Source organism: Nomascus leucogenys, chromosome 2 (assembly GCF_006542625.1).
Source record: "Nomascus leucogenys isolate Asia chromosome 2, Asia_NLE_v1, whole genome shotgun sequence".
Taxonomy (NCBI): Eukaryota; Metazoa; Chordata; class Mammalia; order Primates; family Hylobatidae; genus Nomascus; species Nomascus leucogenys.
The window spans coordinates 6,602,775-6,618,691 of record NC_044382.1 but is presented as its reverse complement, the minus strand read 5'-3'; the positions used below and the strand labels follow the sequence as shown (position 1 = coordinate 6,618,691).

The 15,917-nt window shown below is 49.9% G+C and overlaps 1 protein-coding gene across 1 annotated transcript in view; it reads right to left on the bottom strand.

Annotated features, from left to right (window-relative positions):
* Window positions 1-420: 420 nt before the first annotated feature.
* The window catches only part of STK10 (serine/threonine kinase 10), a 144,111-nt gene continuing 128,614 nt past the window's right edge, over window positions 421-15,917 (bottom strand). The window contains exons 16-19 of the mRNA XM_030825107.1: window positions 14,559-14,747; window positions 13,538-13,663; window positions 11,913-12,026; window positions 421-3,349 (exon numbers count right to left, since the gene is read on the bottom strand). Coding sequence (XP_030680967.1) covers window positions 3,209-3,349; window positions 11,913-12,026; window positions 13,538-13,663; window positions 14,559-14,747 — 570 coding nt within the window. The 3' untranslated portion in view covers window positions 421-3,208. The remainder of the gene's footprint in view (window positions 3,350-11,912; window positions 12,027-13,537; window positions 13,664-14,558; window positions 14,748-15,917) is intronic.

Below are 15,917 nucleotides of genomic sequence, written 5' to 3'. Positions count from 1 at the left end.
AGGATCATCTGAGCCCAAGAGTTTGAGGTTACAGTGAACCATGATCATGCCACTGCACTCCCTATCTCCAGGGTGATAGGGAGACCCTGTCTCTAAAAAAATAATAAATACATAAAATGGGAATGATGGTGTCTTCCTCCGATTATTGAAAGGATTCAGTACATTAACAGGTGAAAACTTTTTGGGGTCAATGAATGTTTGTTGTTAAATGAGAATGATATTAAACGTCTGTAGAGAACACGCCCCATGACCTGCTCTCTCTCAGCCAAGCGTAATGTCTTTCCAAAGAGAAACCCGAAGTCTGAGCTGCCGTATGACCTGGGAGGCACCTGTGTCCTTGGAAGATAAGTCCTTTCTTGCCGGGTGAATATGGGTAAGTGTGCCCTGCTTTCCACCCCAATCCAAAAGAACAACCCGAACGGCAAATAACCTTGTTATTTTATTAGAAGCATATTTACATTCTTGTAGTTAACTTTCCAGAGAACATTTTACAAAAATTTTGTATAAAGTCTGGAAACGACATAAAAATAACTTCTATCTTTCATAAAGGGAAAATATAAGTTAGTTACATTTACTCTAAAACCAGACAGAGAAAAAAAAAAACAGTTCTGTCTGTCCCTTATACAGAAAGCACTAACACAGGGCACGAGGAATACTGCGTGGGCCTCTCAGAGATGGGCATTGCACGGTGGCTCCATGGTGAGGCTAGGTGACCCCGCCAGTCCCCATCCAGAAAAGCACAGGGGAGCTCTGAGGGCTCAGGTGGCACTGAGCAGGGACGCAGCAACTCCTTGAAGGGCAAAGGTGATGTGAAGGACGAGCCACAAGGGGAATGATCACAGACTTTCACCTGAACCATGAAACTGGCATTTCACCTAATACTTTCTCACACGCCAGGCTACACACGGAAATACTGTAAGCAAAGCCCAAAGCGGCCCTGTCTGGCGGTTCCCAACGCTGGCCTGGCCTGGTAGAACTGGGTCTATGTTCTGCAGTTACACTGCCGCTAGTTCATGTTTCCCCAGCACCTATGCACCAAAGAGAATAAAAGGAGACAATTGTTTCGCTTGTCTCATTCGTGAGAAACCTGAAACATACCCCCATCTGGGTCAAATTCTGCAGCAGACAAGCTAAACGCTCACTAACCTGAGAACAATTGCTAGCTCCAAGAGAATCTTTACTGTGCATTTAAGATTTGGGCAGTCCCCTTTTCCTGCTGAAGGGCTGCGCCTCCCTTCCCAAGCATTCGGTTATAACCAATGTTGAGAAAATTTCCAAGGAATTGCTTTAGAAAGACAGAGTATACAGAACCTTAACCTAGCTGGGTGCAGTAGCGTGTGTCTGTTGTCCCAGCTACTCAAGGTTGAAGCAGGGGCATCAGTTGAGCCACGAGTTTGAGATCAGCTTGGGCAACATATTAAGAGACCCTGTCTCAAAGAATTTTTTTTTTTTTTTTTTAGAGACAAGAGTCTCGCCCTGTCACCTAGGCTGGAGTGCAGTGGTGTGATCTTGGCTCACTGCAACCTCTGCCTCCTGGGTTCAAGCGATTCTCCTGCCTCAGCCTCCTGAGTAGCTGGGACTACAGGCAGGCGCCACCACGCCTGGCTAATTTTTGTACTTTTAGTAGAGACAGGGTTTTGCCACGTTGGCCAGGGTGGTCTTGAACTCCTTACCTCAGGTGAGTCACCGTGCCCGGCCTAAAAAAAAAGGAGTGAAGGTGGAAAAAGTCCTCCCAGGGAGTGTCAAACACTCCACCACCAGCGAAACGCCACCCGCTCAATACGCCCTGGGATTACTCCAAATCATTCCCAGTTTTGTGTTGGTGTTGTTTTTAAAAAAGCAGGTATCTTCCTGGAGAAACCATACATTTTATAGCTGTTTCAATGAAACAATTAGAAATCGGGATGAAAAAAGGTTTTCTTTGTAAGCAAACCCGCATACTGGTTCAAACATTTGCTTTTATTGTGTTATATACACTCTGCAGCCGTAGAATCGGAATCTGGGGGAAGCCAACTGAGACCCTGAAGGCCCAGCAGGAGCCCATCTGAGGTACGGAACCTGCGCTTCCGCCATGTTCCCAGGGCAGGGGGCATTCCATCTCCTCCTGATGCTTTTTCTTCCTGAAGAGAAGTCCAAGAGACTGCCAGCCCAGGTCTGAAATGCAAGGCGGGACTCCTGAACACAGTCGCGGGGACGGGGCAGAGGGAAACAGCCCTCCGGTTTCACCTGCAGACAGGGTGGGCCAGAGTGCTAGGGAGCAGACTGGGTTGTGGCAGCCTTGTGTACTGAGGAATCAGTCCCTGAACACGGGAGCCTGTGCGGGGGCCAGCATGAATCGCAGCCTGGCAGTACAGCCTGTGCTTCTCCGTGCCTCTGGTGCCAACACCCCACACGCGCCACACCAACTGCTCCACCTAACGTGCTCAGTGGCACAGGCTCAGGCAGCAAACGTGTTCCAACCCACCTGGGCAGAAGAGGCCAGACCAGCAGACCAAGTCCGGTGTGTATGCGTGTGTGTGTGTGTGTGTTCACACCCATGTGCAGGAAGGGGGACGCGAGATGGCATGAAACACGGAGAGACAGAATAAACATTTCAGCCTTCCTCTTTCCCCAGTCCCTGCCCCCCATATAGACATGGCTTTGTCTTAAGTGGAAAGCAAACTGGTAGAACAGGGGGAATGAGGCCATCTCCTGAGCAGCCAGCTGCAGGCCTGGCTCCACTGGGAACAGAAATGGCTGTGAGGGACTTGATGATTCAGTGACTCTGCAGGGAATGGCTGAAAAACCAAGAATTCCAGCCCGGATGAGCCCACGGGGACTTCATCAGCAGTGCTTTGTTCCCACAGAGAGCAAAACTGGTATTTTCGCAAACAGGAGAGGACTCGAGGCCACAGAATACCCATTCCTCCTGGACCCTGACCCCACCAACAGCCCCATCTCTTCCAGCTTGAAGGGATCTGGGGCTCAAGGAGAATATACATTAGGGTCAGGTGACAAATAATGACACCTCACCCTCCACAGGCCAGCGAGAAGTCAGGAACGCCGGGGCAGGTCTATCGGGCACAGTTGGGGTGGCACAGGGCGAGGGGCTGGATTTGAGCTGGCACAGACGCAAGAGGGAAAAGGGGTCCTGAGTTACATATTCACAGAGAATGAAGGAGAAGGCCCTGGGGCCCACCAAGCTGCCAGCCACAGCCCCGGGCGGTTGTTAAGAAGCATCTGCAGAACTGTAGGGGAAGAACTTGGCGGCCTTGCTTGGAGTGGAGGGGTTTGGGCACTCCGCCTCCTCACTCAGCTTGAAGAACATCTCCTGCTCCCGCTTCTTCTGGTTCAGATCCTCTTCCAGAGCCTAGGGAAGAGAGAGGACGGATGGCGCTTGGTGAGACCTGCAGGCCACACATCGGTCTCCCACTCACAGGACCCCCACTGACATGGCCTTCTCTGGAATGTTCCCTTCCAGGCCTCAGTGCTTGAGAAACTATGGCTTCCCTCTTTCCTACCCTAGAGCTCCTCCCCCAGGAGGTAAGTACCACCTCCTGCCACCGCCACTCAGAAGCTCCCTGTGGACTGAAGGGTACAGTTGGGGGAAATGTCAATCTAGATGGGGCAGGGAGGAAAAAAAGCAGATGCAAATCCCCTGGCAGGAAAACAGCCAAATGACTGGAGAAAAACCTGAGGGAGAAGATGGAGACAGATTTAGCAGCAAAGGAAGCAGAGATGTCAGAAGTTTTTTTTTCAAAATACACATGCCTGAGTTGAGATTGCGCCACTGCACTCCAACTCGGGTGACAGTGCGAGACTCCATCTCAAAAAAAAACAAAAAAAACAAAAAAAACAAAATACACGTGCCTTTGCCTAAACCCAGAGGTTCTGATTTTGAAGATTTGTGGTGGGACCAAGGCCTTCTATACTGTACAAACTCTTCAGGTAACTCAGAGGAGAGCTCTAGTTGAAAAGCACTGCGGGAGGTTCCCTTGGGCACAAGCAAGTTTATCTAGGTAAACTGGATCCTACCAGAAATATTTTTCTTTTCTTTTTTTTGAGACAGAGTTTCGCTCTGTCGCGCAGGCTGGAGTGCAGTGGCACTATCTTGGCTCACTGCAAATTCAGCCTCATAGGTTCAAGTGATTCTCCTGCCTCAGCCTCCCCAGTAGCTGGGATTACAGGCACCTGCCACCATGACTGGCTAATTTTTGTATTTTTAGTAGAGAAGGGGTTTCACCATGTTGGCCAGACTGGTCTCAAACTCCTGACTTCACGTGATCCACCCACCTTGGCCTCCCAAAGTGTTTGGATTACAGGTGTGAGCCACCGCACCTGGCCTAGGATTTTCTAAAGAAACTGGAAATCAAGATTTTAATGTAAAATCTCCTTATATACTTAAAAGTGGACATGTTTTTAAAAATCTACAGGCCAGGTGCGGTGGCTCAGCCCTGTAATCCCAGCACTTTGGGAGGCCAAGGCGGGCGGATCACCTGAGGTCAGGAATTCAAGACCAGCCTGGCCAACATGGCGAAACCCCATCTCTACTAAAAATACAAAAATTAGCTAGGCCTGGTAGTGTGTGTCTGTAATCCCAGCTACCTGGGAGGCTGAGGCAGGAGAATCACTTGAGGCGAGGTGGAAGCTGCAGTAAGCCGAGATGGCGCCACTGCACTCAAGCCTGGGTGACAGAGTGAGACTCTGTCTCAAAAAAAAAAAAAATTTTTTTACATCACTATGTTGGCCAAACATACCATGCCTGTAAGCCAATTCCAGCACACAGATTCTCAGTTTGGGGCCTCTGCTCTAGGAATACCAACAATTTAATAATAATAGCGACTACTTTTTGAGCACAGAATGGTTTAGTAACTTGCCCAAGGTCTCACAACTAGTAATGGAGGAGTTAGGACTTCATCCCACCTGTGTGACTCCAAAGCCTGGGCTGTTTAAGCATTACTCTGTTCCAACCACCACATGTATTTCTCAATACAACCTTCTAAGGCCAGAGTCAGGGATCTTTTTTCTGTCATGTGACCGATAGTAAACATTTTTGGCTTTGCAGGACATATTTGGTCTCTACTGTGACTACTCAACTGCCACTGTACTACAAAATCAGCCATAGACAATCTGTAAATGAACGAGCATGGCTGTGTTCCAATAAAACTTTATTTACAAATATAGGTGGTGGGCCAGATTAGGACATTGGCAGTAGTTTGCTAACACCTACTTTAAGGAAATAAATATTATCTACATTTTACAGCCCGAAAAGCCAGGGTTTAGGAGGGAAGATTTGACTTGTTTGAGGCCACATTCTGTGTTAACACTGACCCAAGCAACACTTTATTGACTCTACCAGATATTCCGTACTTGCTTGAAATACATCTGAATTTTTCTAAAAATGCTCCACCATGTACAATCATCTCCCTGCCTCCATACAAGGCAGGGGGGTTCACAGGCTGCTGACTGTAATGCAAGAATGTAAAAGACCATTTATTCTCGAATGAAAATCATCACCTCTGGGTCATTGTTCCAGCAGAAACCCAAGTAGCTAATGACAGAAGAATTCTATAAAGAATTCTGCAAAGAGGCAACCCCCACAAGCAAAGTCCAATGCTGGCTTCCCAACTGCACACTTGTGGTGCCTCCCCTGAGCCCAGGCCCCTCTCTGAAGCAATCTGAGACATAAGGCAATAGCTAGGGGAAACGTGATCATTCATTTTCAAACTCTCTCAGGATATGCCAAGGGTATAGAACCCCCAGGTAAGAGAACCAGGTGGACGTTTATTTCCTGATTGCAGAACCAACCTATGTCAGCAGGAACACTATTGACTTGAGTGTCAAGTATCGAAAGTCCCAGCAGACCATGGTTACAGAAACTGATGAGCATGGGCCTAACAGGAAGTCTGGGACTCTGGCCAGCTTCCAGCCAGAAAGCTCCATTAGCACAGGGAGGAGGCCTCAATTCAAGGACTCCCAAGGCCATTACACAGCTGAGATGGGCAGCTGCCTCCTGTCCAGACCACAGTTACAGTTAAGCAGAACTGATGTACGATGGCAGAACAAACCTCAGGACTTCAGGACCCATGGGCATGAGATTAAGGGTAACTTGGGCAGCTCTCTCCTCAGAGAGTTTAGGGGAATGAGTATATCCTTGGCCTGTACTATGTGCTGGCGACTTCTGACATAACATTGCAGTATTGATAGCTTCACTGTACAAATAACCACACTGAGGCCTGTTTTTTTTTTTTTTTGAGACAGAATCTCGCTCTATCGCCCAGGCTGGAGTGCAGTGGCGCAATCTCGGCTCACTGCAAGCTCCGCCTCCCGGGTTCACGCCATTTTCCTGCCTCAGCCTCCCGAGTAGCTGGGACTACAGGCGCCCGCCACCACGCCCGGCTAATTTTTTGTATTTTTTTAGTAGAGATGGGGTTTCACCGTGTTAGCCAGGATGGTCTCGATCCCCTGACCTCGTGATCTGCCCGCCTCGGCCTCCCAAAGTGCTGGGATTACAGGCGTGAGCCACTGCGCCCGGCCCACCCCATGTTTTTTGTTTTTGTGTTTTTTTTTTTTTTTGAGACGGAGTCTTGCTCTGTCACCCAGGCTGGAGTGCAGTGATGCGATCTTGGCTCACTGCAACCTCTGCCTCCCGGGTTCAAGCAATTCTCCTGCCTCAGCCCCCCATGTAGCTGGGATTACAGGCATGCGCCATTGTGCCCGACTAATTTCTGTGATGGTTAATTTTATGTGTCAACTTGGCAAGGCCTTGGTATCCACCTGTTTGGTCAAACACCAGACTAGATGTCACTATGAAGGTATTTTCTAGATGTGATTAGCATTTAAATCAGTAAACTCTGAGTAAAGCAAATTACCCTTCATCATGTGGGTGGGCCTCAATCAGTTGAAGGCCTTCACAGAAAAGAAGAGAGAAGGAATTCTGCCTCTAGATAGCAAAAACAACTGGGTCTCCAGCCTGCTGACCTGTCCTGCAGATTTCAGACTTACCAGCCCTCACAATCGTGTGAGCCAATTCCTTAAAATAACTAAATCAATTTCCCTCTCCCTCTCCCTACACACAAACACACACACACACACACACACACACACACACACACACACACACATCCTCTCTCTATCTTGGTTCTGTTTCTCTAGAGAATCCAGACTAATACAGCCCAGAGCGGGGAAGATGGCTTGCCCAAGATCCCAAAGCTGGTGACCAGCAAGAACATCTAGAATGCCAGCTAGAGAGGACATGGACGAATTCCCCCAACCTCTGATACCATGCTAGACCAAGCTGCTATCATTGCTCACCAAGGTTATCACAATAGTTTCCTTACTGGTCTCTCTGCCTCCACTCTTGACCCCTGAGGGCAGCCAGCAGGATCCTTTTCAAAACACGAGTCAGACCACCTTGTCCTCAGCTCAGAACCCTCCAGTGGCTCCCATCTCACACAGAGTAAAAGCCAGACTTTACATAGGCCCCCCCACCCCTCTGACTTTACCTCCTATCACCTCCCACCATCACCACCACTCTCTCCGGCCACAGGGGTCTCCTTGTTTCACAAAGCAAGGTGTCCGGGCCTTTGCAGTTGCTCTTCCCCGTGCTGGGAATGTCCCCCTGAAAACCCCCATGGCTGCATGGCTCCCTCCCTCAGGTCCTTCAGATCTTGGCTCAGATGTCATCTTCTTAGACGACATCTTCCTGCCACACCATCTGAAGCAGCCTCACTTTGTGACCGCCCCCATGCTGTTTCCCTCCCTGCTTCTGGGCCCCTCACTAGAAGGTCGGTTCTTCCGGAGGGCACAGACTTGTCCCTTTTGTTCAATGCAGTGTCTCTAGTGTCTGAAACAGTATGGGGCACTTAGCAGGTGCTCAAGAAATATGTGTTGCATTAATACACAAACAAATGAACCATCAAGCTAACGATGACGCACAAATGCAATCCCATGTGATAGGCACCATGACAGGGGCAAGGACGGGGAGCCCAGAAGAGACACCATACAGCCTCCGTGGGGGATGCCTGAATAATGAAGACAAACAGAAGTTGGCCAAGCAAAGGCTGGTGGGTAGAGAATTCCTGGCAAGGGGAACAGGCTGGGCAAAAGCCCAGCAGGGAACGAGGAAAGCGCATATGGTATGGAGATCTATTTGGGCACTGAAATCTGTTCAGAGCACAAGTGGGGGATGAGACTCACGGGAGACAAGGCAAGAACAGTAGTTCTCAAAGTGTGGTCCACGAACCCCTAGGGGGCCCAAAACACTTTCTGGGGGTGGGGGAGGGGCAGCAAGCTCTAGTTTCCTACTAAGTCACAGTTTGCTTTTTCACTGTTTTGATATTTGTGCTAATGGTACAAAAGCAATGATGGGTAAAACTTCTGGAGCTTCTGGAGGATTAAGACAATGGCCCCTCCAAACTGAATGGGTATTCTTCACCACCATGCACTCATATGTGTTTATTTTTATTTTTATTTGTTGAGATGGAGTTTCACTCTTTCACCCAGGCTGGAGTGAAGTGGTGAGATTTTGGCTCACTGCAACCTCTGCCCGCCAGGTTCAAGTGATTCTCCTGCCTCAGTCACCCGAGTAGCTGGGATTACAGGCATGCACCACCATGTCTGGCTAATTTTTGTATTTTTAGTAGAGACTGGGTTTTGCCATGTTGGCCAGGCTGGTCTCAAACTCCTGACCTCAGGTGATCCACCCGCCTTGGCTTCCCAAAGTGCTGGGATTACAGGTGTGAGCCACCACGCCAGGCCCACTCATAGTATTTTAGAAAGTTTTTCAATTAAAACAATAAAGCCAGTTGCATTTAAGATCACCTTGATGGTGCAACATAAATGGTTCATTTTATTAAATCCTGACCTTCAAGGTCACAGCCCTTTAACGTCCTGTGTGAGGAAATGAGAACTATGCATAAGGCCCGCCTGCTGCCCATCAAAGCATGATGGCTGTCTAGAGATCCTGCTCTTGTGCCTGATGTTGTTCTTGTGCAATTGTCTTGAGTTGCGGGCTGAACTAGCCACTTTATTTTGCAGAACATTGTGTTTATTAAAAAATAACTCACAGTTGGGCATGGTGGCATGTGTCTATAGTTCCAGCTACTTGGGAGGCTGAGACAGGAGAACTGCTTGAGCCCAGGCAGTCGAAATGAGCCTGGGCAACATAGCAAGACCCTATTTCAAAAAAAAAAACTGACAAATATGAGTATTTAGCAAACACTCTCTTGAAAATGAACAAACTGAGCTGATCACTTCAAGGGAAACAAACAAAGGCTATTTATTGCCAATGACAAAATTTGAGCATTCAAGCAAAAATGAGAACTTTGGAAAACCTGTGTCCACCAGCCTGAACTTGACAGCTTCTCAAATTTTTTTTTTCTTTTTTTTTTTTTTTTTTGAGATGGAGTCTTGCTCTGTTGCCCAGACTGGAGTGCAGTGGCGCGATCTCAGCTCACTGCAAGCTCCGCCTCCCGGGTTCACGCTATTCTCCTGCCTCAGCCTCCCGAGTAGCTGGGACTACAGGCGCCCGCCACCGCGCCCGGCTAATTTTTTTTTTTGTATTTTTAGTACAGACGGGGTGTCACCGTGTTAGCCAGGATGGTCTCGATCTCCTGACCTCGTGATCCGCCTGCCTCAGCCTCCCAAAGTGCTGGGATTACAGGCGTGAGCCACCGCGCCCGGCTTTTTTTCTTTTTGACAGGGTCTCAATCTGTCACCCAGGCTGGAGTGCAGTGGTGCAATCATGGCTCACTGCACCCTTGACTTCCTGGCCTCAAGTGAGCCTCCCATCTCAGGCTCCAGAGTATCTGGGACTACAGGCATGTGCCACTGTGCCCGGCTAATTTTTGTATTTTTCGTAGAGATGACGTTTCACCATGTTGTCCAGGCTGGTCTCAAACTCCTGGGTTCACACCTGTAATCCCAGCACTTTAGGAGTGGTAGCGGGTGCCTGTAATCCCAGCTGCTCAGGAAGGTTGAGGCAGGAGAATTGCTTGAACCTGGGAGGTGGAGGTTGCAGTGAGCCGAGATAGCGCCACTCCGTCTCAGAAAAAAAAAAAATTCCGCTGGTCTGTCTTGCACTTGGATGTAACTTTGCTCCAGCCATGATCCTGTAACATCATGCACTGGTCACTTAGAAAATATTGGTTTACTGAGTTATGCAGATCTTCCAAAAGTTGACACATTTCATTACACAATATTTTTAAAAAACTGTATCTCCGCCAGGCACAGTGGTGCACACCTGTAGTCCCAGCTACTCGGGAAGCTGAGGCAGGAGAATCACTTGAACCCAGGAGGCAGAGGTTGCAGAGAGCCAAGTTCCCGCGCCTGTAATCCCAGCACTTTGGGAGGCCGAGGGGGGGGGTGGATCACTTGAGGTCAGGAGTTCAAGACCAGCCTGGACAACATGGCGAAACCCCGTCTCTACTAAAAATAGGAAAACTAGCCAGGCATAGTGGCACGTGCCTGTAATCCCAGCTACTCAGGAGGTTGAGGCAGGAAAATAATTTGAACCCAGGAGGCAGAGGTTGCAGTGAGCCGAGATCGCACCACTGCACTCCAGCCTTGGGTGCAAGAGTGAAACTGTGTCTCTAAAACAAAAAATAAAATAAAGAAATCAACAGATGGGTCAAGAGGGACGTTGCAGAGGGGCTAGTGACAGAGAAGAAACCCAGCAGAAGGTGGGCCTAGGAGGACAAGGCAGGTGAGGAAGACAGTGACTAGTAGCATTGGCTGCCACCAGGAGGTCAAGTCCAGCAAGCCGTATCCATGGGAGTCAGCCACCAGGATGTTGTTATTGACCTTGCCAGGAGCGGCTGCAGTGGGCTGAGAAAGGAATTTCTCAGTGGGTGGAGGAAGGAATTTCTCGGTGGGTGGAGGAAGAAATTGTGACAGGGCTTCACAGAGAAGGAGAGAGATAGGGCAGTAAAGAAAGATGCGGGACTGAGCAAGGGCATGGGTTTTGAAAGCGAAAAGTATGGCAGGCACAATTCGAAAATGACCCCCTTAACTCTCTCTCGTATAACTCTCCCCGCTTCTCTGCGTGTGGGTGGAACCTCTGAATGTGGTATCATTCCTGCAAGCAGGGAGGCTATCCTGTGACCCTGATTTAATCACACGAGCACAAAAGGGTTTTCTCCAGCTGGTAGCAGAAGGGGATATCAGAGACATTCACAGCACGAGGAGGTGTGAATGCATGCTTGCTACTTGGAGGTGGAGGAGGCCACATGATACAGAGTGCCGGTGGCCTCTAGAAGATAAAGTAACCCCTGTGCGAGGTCAGCAAGGAAACAGGGACCTCAGACCTACAGCCACAAGAAACTGGATTCTGTCGAAAGCTGAATGGGTTTGGAAGTGATTCTTCCCCAGAAACTTCAGTTAAGAGCCCAGCCACGCTGACACCATTGATTGCAGCCTGGTAAGACCCTGAGCAGAGAACCCAGGTGAGCCCACCCAGACTCTTGAACTCCATCACTAGGAAGGAGTAAACGGGTGTTGGTTTAAGCTGCTAAGTGTGTGGCAGTTCATCACACAGCAACAGAAAACTAAATTGGCAAGCAGTTTATCTGGTGCTGGGTTCTGACTTCACAGAATAACTTCCTCTAAGAGAAAATCCCCACAGGCTGGGCTTCTGGCCCAGCAGAGTGGCTGGTTTGACTCACTGCAGTGTCCTCTGTGGACACCACATGGCAGGAGTCCTTCGGTCCATGAGAGGGAGCTAAACAAGAGGCTGCCCTTCCAGATGTGGAAGCTGCAGGGCATTCAGCCATAAAGGGTTAGAAAGTTCCTCTCTCTCAGGCTGGAGATCCATTTGATGGTGCCACAAAGCAAGAGTCCACCAAAATAAGGAGACCTAACATGTCCTGGCCAGAGGCCTGTGCATGGCACAGAGCAGAGCCCGAGACTGAGCCCACCAGCTCGGACAAGGTTACCTTCTTGCGCGGCCGAAGCTTGTCCCGCCATTCCTTCAGGTTCTGGTTATGGCTCTCATCCAGGGCCTTCAGCTTCTGGGTTTCGTGCTCTACCAGGAGGTGGCACTTTTCATTCTGGAACAAATTCCAGGCAGAACAGGTGAGAAATCAGAAGACGCAGGCCCTGAAGACTGAGACCTAACTCACGCTGTGGCCACGAGGGCGCCAGCATCGTTCATTTATTATTTCTTCTTCTTGACTATAAATCCCATTTATTCAAACTCTATATGTAAATCACATGCACCAAGAAGTGCCTGGAGGAATAGTCCAGAATATGTTAATAGTTCTTATTAACTCTGTGGTGGGGATGTGTGGTAAATTTGCAGCTTTCTGTGAGGATACAGCAAGAAGGCAGCTGTCCACAAGCCAGGAAGGGAGCCCTCACCAGAACCTAACTATGCTGGCGCCCTGATCTCAGACTTCCAGCCTCCAGAACTGTGAGAAAGAAGTTTCTGTTACTTAAAGCATCATGGTTATTTTGTTATGGCAGCCTGAGCTAAGATAGTCTGTATGTATCACATATAATTTCCTCAGGGAGATCTGTGGCAAGGAATGAGGGTCACTGACATGGGTGAGACTCTTCCAACCTCACTGTTCTGTGAGGTAAGTTATCTGCTTTACAAAATGTAAATCTCTCTCATAGGCAGCAGTGACAAGTCCCTGTTGATTTCTTGCAGGGAATCAGTCTTGTCCTGAGGATCTTATAAAGCAGGGGGAAAGTGCCTTTATCCAGATACCATGACCCTACTGGGTTGGAAAAGTAGAATCTTTGGGAGATTTTCATTTTGGGTTTCATGCTAGAGGCTTCTGGGCGTTTAGAACTTGGCTGAGTGAGAAGTAATACTCGCAGCAGCGCTGTGTGCCTGTGGCCTGCCAGGAGCTGTGCTCGGCACTTCATATGGGCTCTCTCAGTGCTCACAGAAACCCAAGGGAGGGATAGGAAAACAGATGTGGAAGGTGAATGGCTTGGCCAAAAGTCACACAGTGACAAAAGGCAGAGCCCTGCCGGGCAGGCCTCGACACCTGGAATGTTTCCTCCACACCTCCCTGCCTCTCCAGAAATTGCCCGATGGGTCCAATAGCCTGAGCAGTTCCTGAGGTTTGAATCGGCCCTATCCCCACAAGGGGGCTTCAAGTACCAGCTCCTGGGGCCGGGACCCTCAGGCGTGGGGCAAACCCAGGGGCCAGGAAGCTTGAAGAGGTCAGGAATTACCACAGGAAAAGCAGCCCACAAGGGGCTCGGCCACACCCCAACCACCTTTGCCCAAAACACAGTGATGACTCAGAAACCCTGCAGCAGCCCACTGCCAGCTCCGTCACTTTATTCACAAGTCCTTGCCCCCATCCTGCACAGCAGGAATGGTCATCCCCACGCCCATTTTAGGGGTGTGAGAGCGATGGCCTAGGAGGGTGGTGTGATTTGCCCAACCTCACAGAGCCCTAGAGCAGCATGGCAGGACTGGAACCCATCCACCCTGGGCATGTCTGACGAAGATCCTTCCCTGGAGTTTCTGGACCTGAGAGCTGATGGCCTTGGGGAAACTGAGGCAGCCCGGGGGCAGGGGCAGGGGCAGGCAGGGTGGTACCTGCAGCTGCTGCAGCTCGCTCATGTTGCTCTCGCACTGCGCCAGCATGTCCCGCATCTGGTTCTCATGTTTCTGCTGTTGCTGCAGCCGCTCCGACTTCTGCCTCTTCTCCTCCTGCTGGGAGAACTGCACCAGAGCGAGGGTGGGTGCCTCAGGGGGCCAGGGCCTGGCTGGTTGGGTAGGGAGCCCCACTCAGCCCTGGCCTAGGGAGACCCCTCAGGGGCACTGGTCTGTGCACAGCCCCAGTACCCAGCACCACCTCAGGCTGTGCCCGTGTAAGTCCTCACCCTGAGCTGAGACCCAGCCCCTGCCCTTGAGGAGCCCCCAGGCTGATGGGGACATGACACTGTAATGTGACACATGCCAGGAAAGTGTGTATACCAGGCAGGAATCACAAGGGCCCATGTGCCCGAGCCACAAGGGCAACACAGGATGTGGGGAAGCTGGCCAAATAAAAGCGTGGGAGTGCGGAAGGGAAGGGTGCAGGAGAACAGGCAACATAGCACCAAGCTCCGCCTCTGTCCACACACAGAGGTGAATTCACCATGAGGCTGATGAAGCTTCCAGGGCACACCTGGTGACTCGCAAACCCCCTCCCAAGACCTTATGGCAGGCGGGTCAGGGTGCATCTTTCTTTTTTTTTTTTTTTTTTAAGATGGAGTCTCGCTCTGTTGCCCAGGCTGGAGTGCAGTGGCTCAATCTTGGCTCACTGCAACCTCTGCCTCCCGGGCTCAAGCGATCCTCCCACCTCGGCCTTCCAAGTAGCCACCACACCTGGTTATTTTTTTTTTTAATTATTTTTTTGTAGAGATGGGGTTTTGCTATGTTGCCTAGGCTGGTCTCAAACTCCTGGGCTCAAGTGACCTGCCCGCCTTGGCCTCTCAAAGTGTTGGGATTACAGAGGTGAGCCAGCCTGCATCTTGTTTCATATTCTCCAAAATCGTGTAAGGCCCAGGCCCCGCCAAACCTGGCCTTGCCTACGCCCCAGCAAACTCGCAGACCCTGCAGGCCCGGCCCCCACCTGCTTGATCTTCTCGCGCTGCTCAGCTGCGCTGCCCCCGCCGTTGATGTGGAGGCTCTTCTTGTACATGGCCATGCGTGTCTTGCCCTCACTCCTCTGAATCTTGGGCAGCCGCGCCTTTTCCTGTTGCTGCCGCACCTTCAGCTGCTCTATCATGCGCTGGTTGTAGCGCTGCATCTGCTCCCGCTCCTGGAGAGGAATATCCGGGGGGCTGAGGTCAGCTGCACTCCGGACTCAGAGTGTGGTCACAGGCTAAAGGTCCCCACACTCCACTCAGGGGCCCAGGACCAACACGGCCCACAATGTTTAGCAGAGCAAGGCTTGTGTTATTTTGCTTCTACACGAATAACATTATTTGCTCTCACTTTAAAAATTCTTCTTAATATCTTGGATTCTTACCTTCTAAATGCTCTTTCATCTAATCAATGATGGCATGCCATCATTAGCTAATATCTCAAAGCAAAATGTACACGAAAGGGGATGGTTTATCATTAGTGATGGCAGATGTGAATTTATATTTTTAAAAACTCTGATACATTTGAATTTTTTCCTTCCCCTAACACCTATTTGTATTTCAAAGCTCAGCATGGGCATCACCTCCTCCAAAAAGCCTTCCCTGATTTCTTCACCTGGTTGGGTAGCCTTATTCTGAACTCCCATGGCCCTATACTGACTTCCATCACTGCATTTAGATAAGAAACTGGAATTATACACAGCTGCTGTGCATCCAGACCTTGATCTGTCTGTCACTGTCCCACTATGGAGGCTGAACTGAGACAGACAATTCCCACAGGAGAGGGTGCTTTGGCCACACAAAGTAGGGGCCCTTACCAGTTCTGGGGAGTTCAGGTAAGGCTTCCCAGCAGAGGTGGTGTTTAAGTGGAGACCTAAAAGTATTCTGAGGGAATGCACAAGAAAGAGAGAAATAAAGAGAAAATGGAAAGGGAGGACAAAAAGAGGGAAAAGAGAAAAAAGAGCAAAAGAAAGACACACACCGGGCAGGCCCAGTGGCTCACGCCTGTAATCCCGGCACTTTGGGAGGCCAAGGCAGCCAGATCACTTGAGGTCAGGGGTTTGAGACCAGCCTGGCCAACAAGGTGAAAGCCCAACTCTACTAAAAAAAATACAAAAATTAGCTGGGCACGGTGGCAAGCACCTGTAATCCCAGCTACTCGGGAGGCTGAGGCAGGAGAATTGCTTGAACCCAGGAGGCGGAGGTTGCAGTGAGCCTAGATGGCACTACTGCCACTCCAGCCTGAGCAACAGAGCAAGACTCCATCTCAAAAAAAAAAAAAAAAAAAAAAAAAAGACACACACGGCAAGTAACAGTCAGCGAGGGAGCTGCTTTGGCCATCAGCT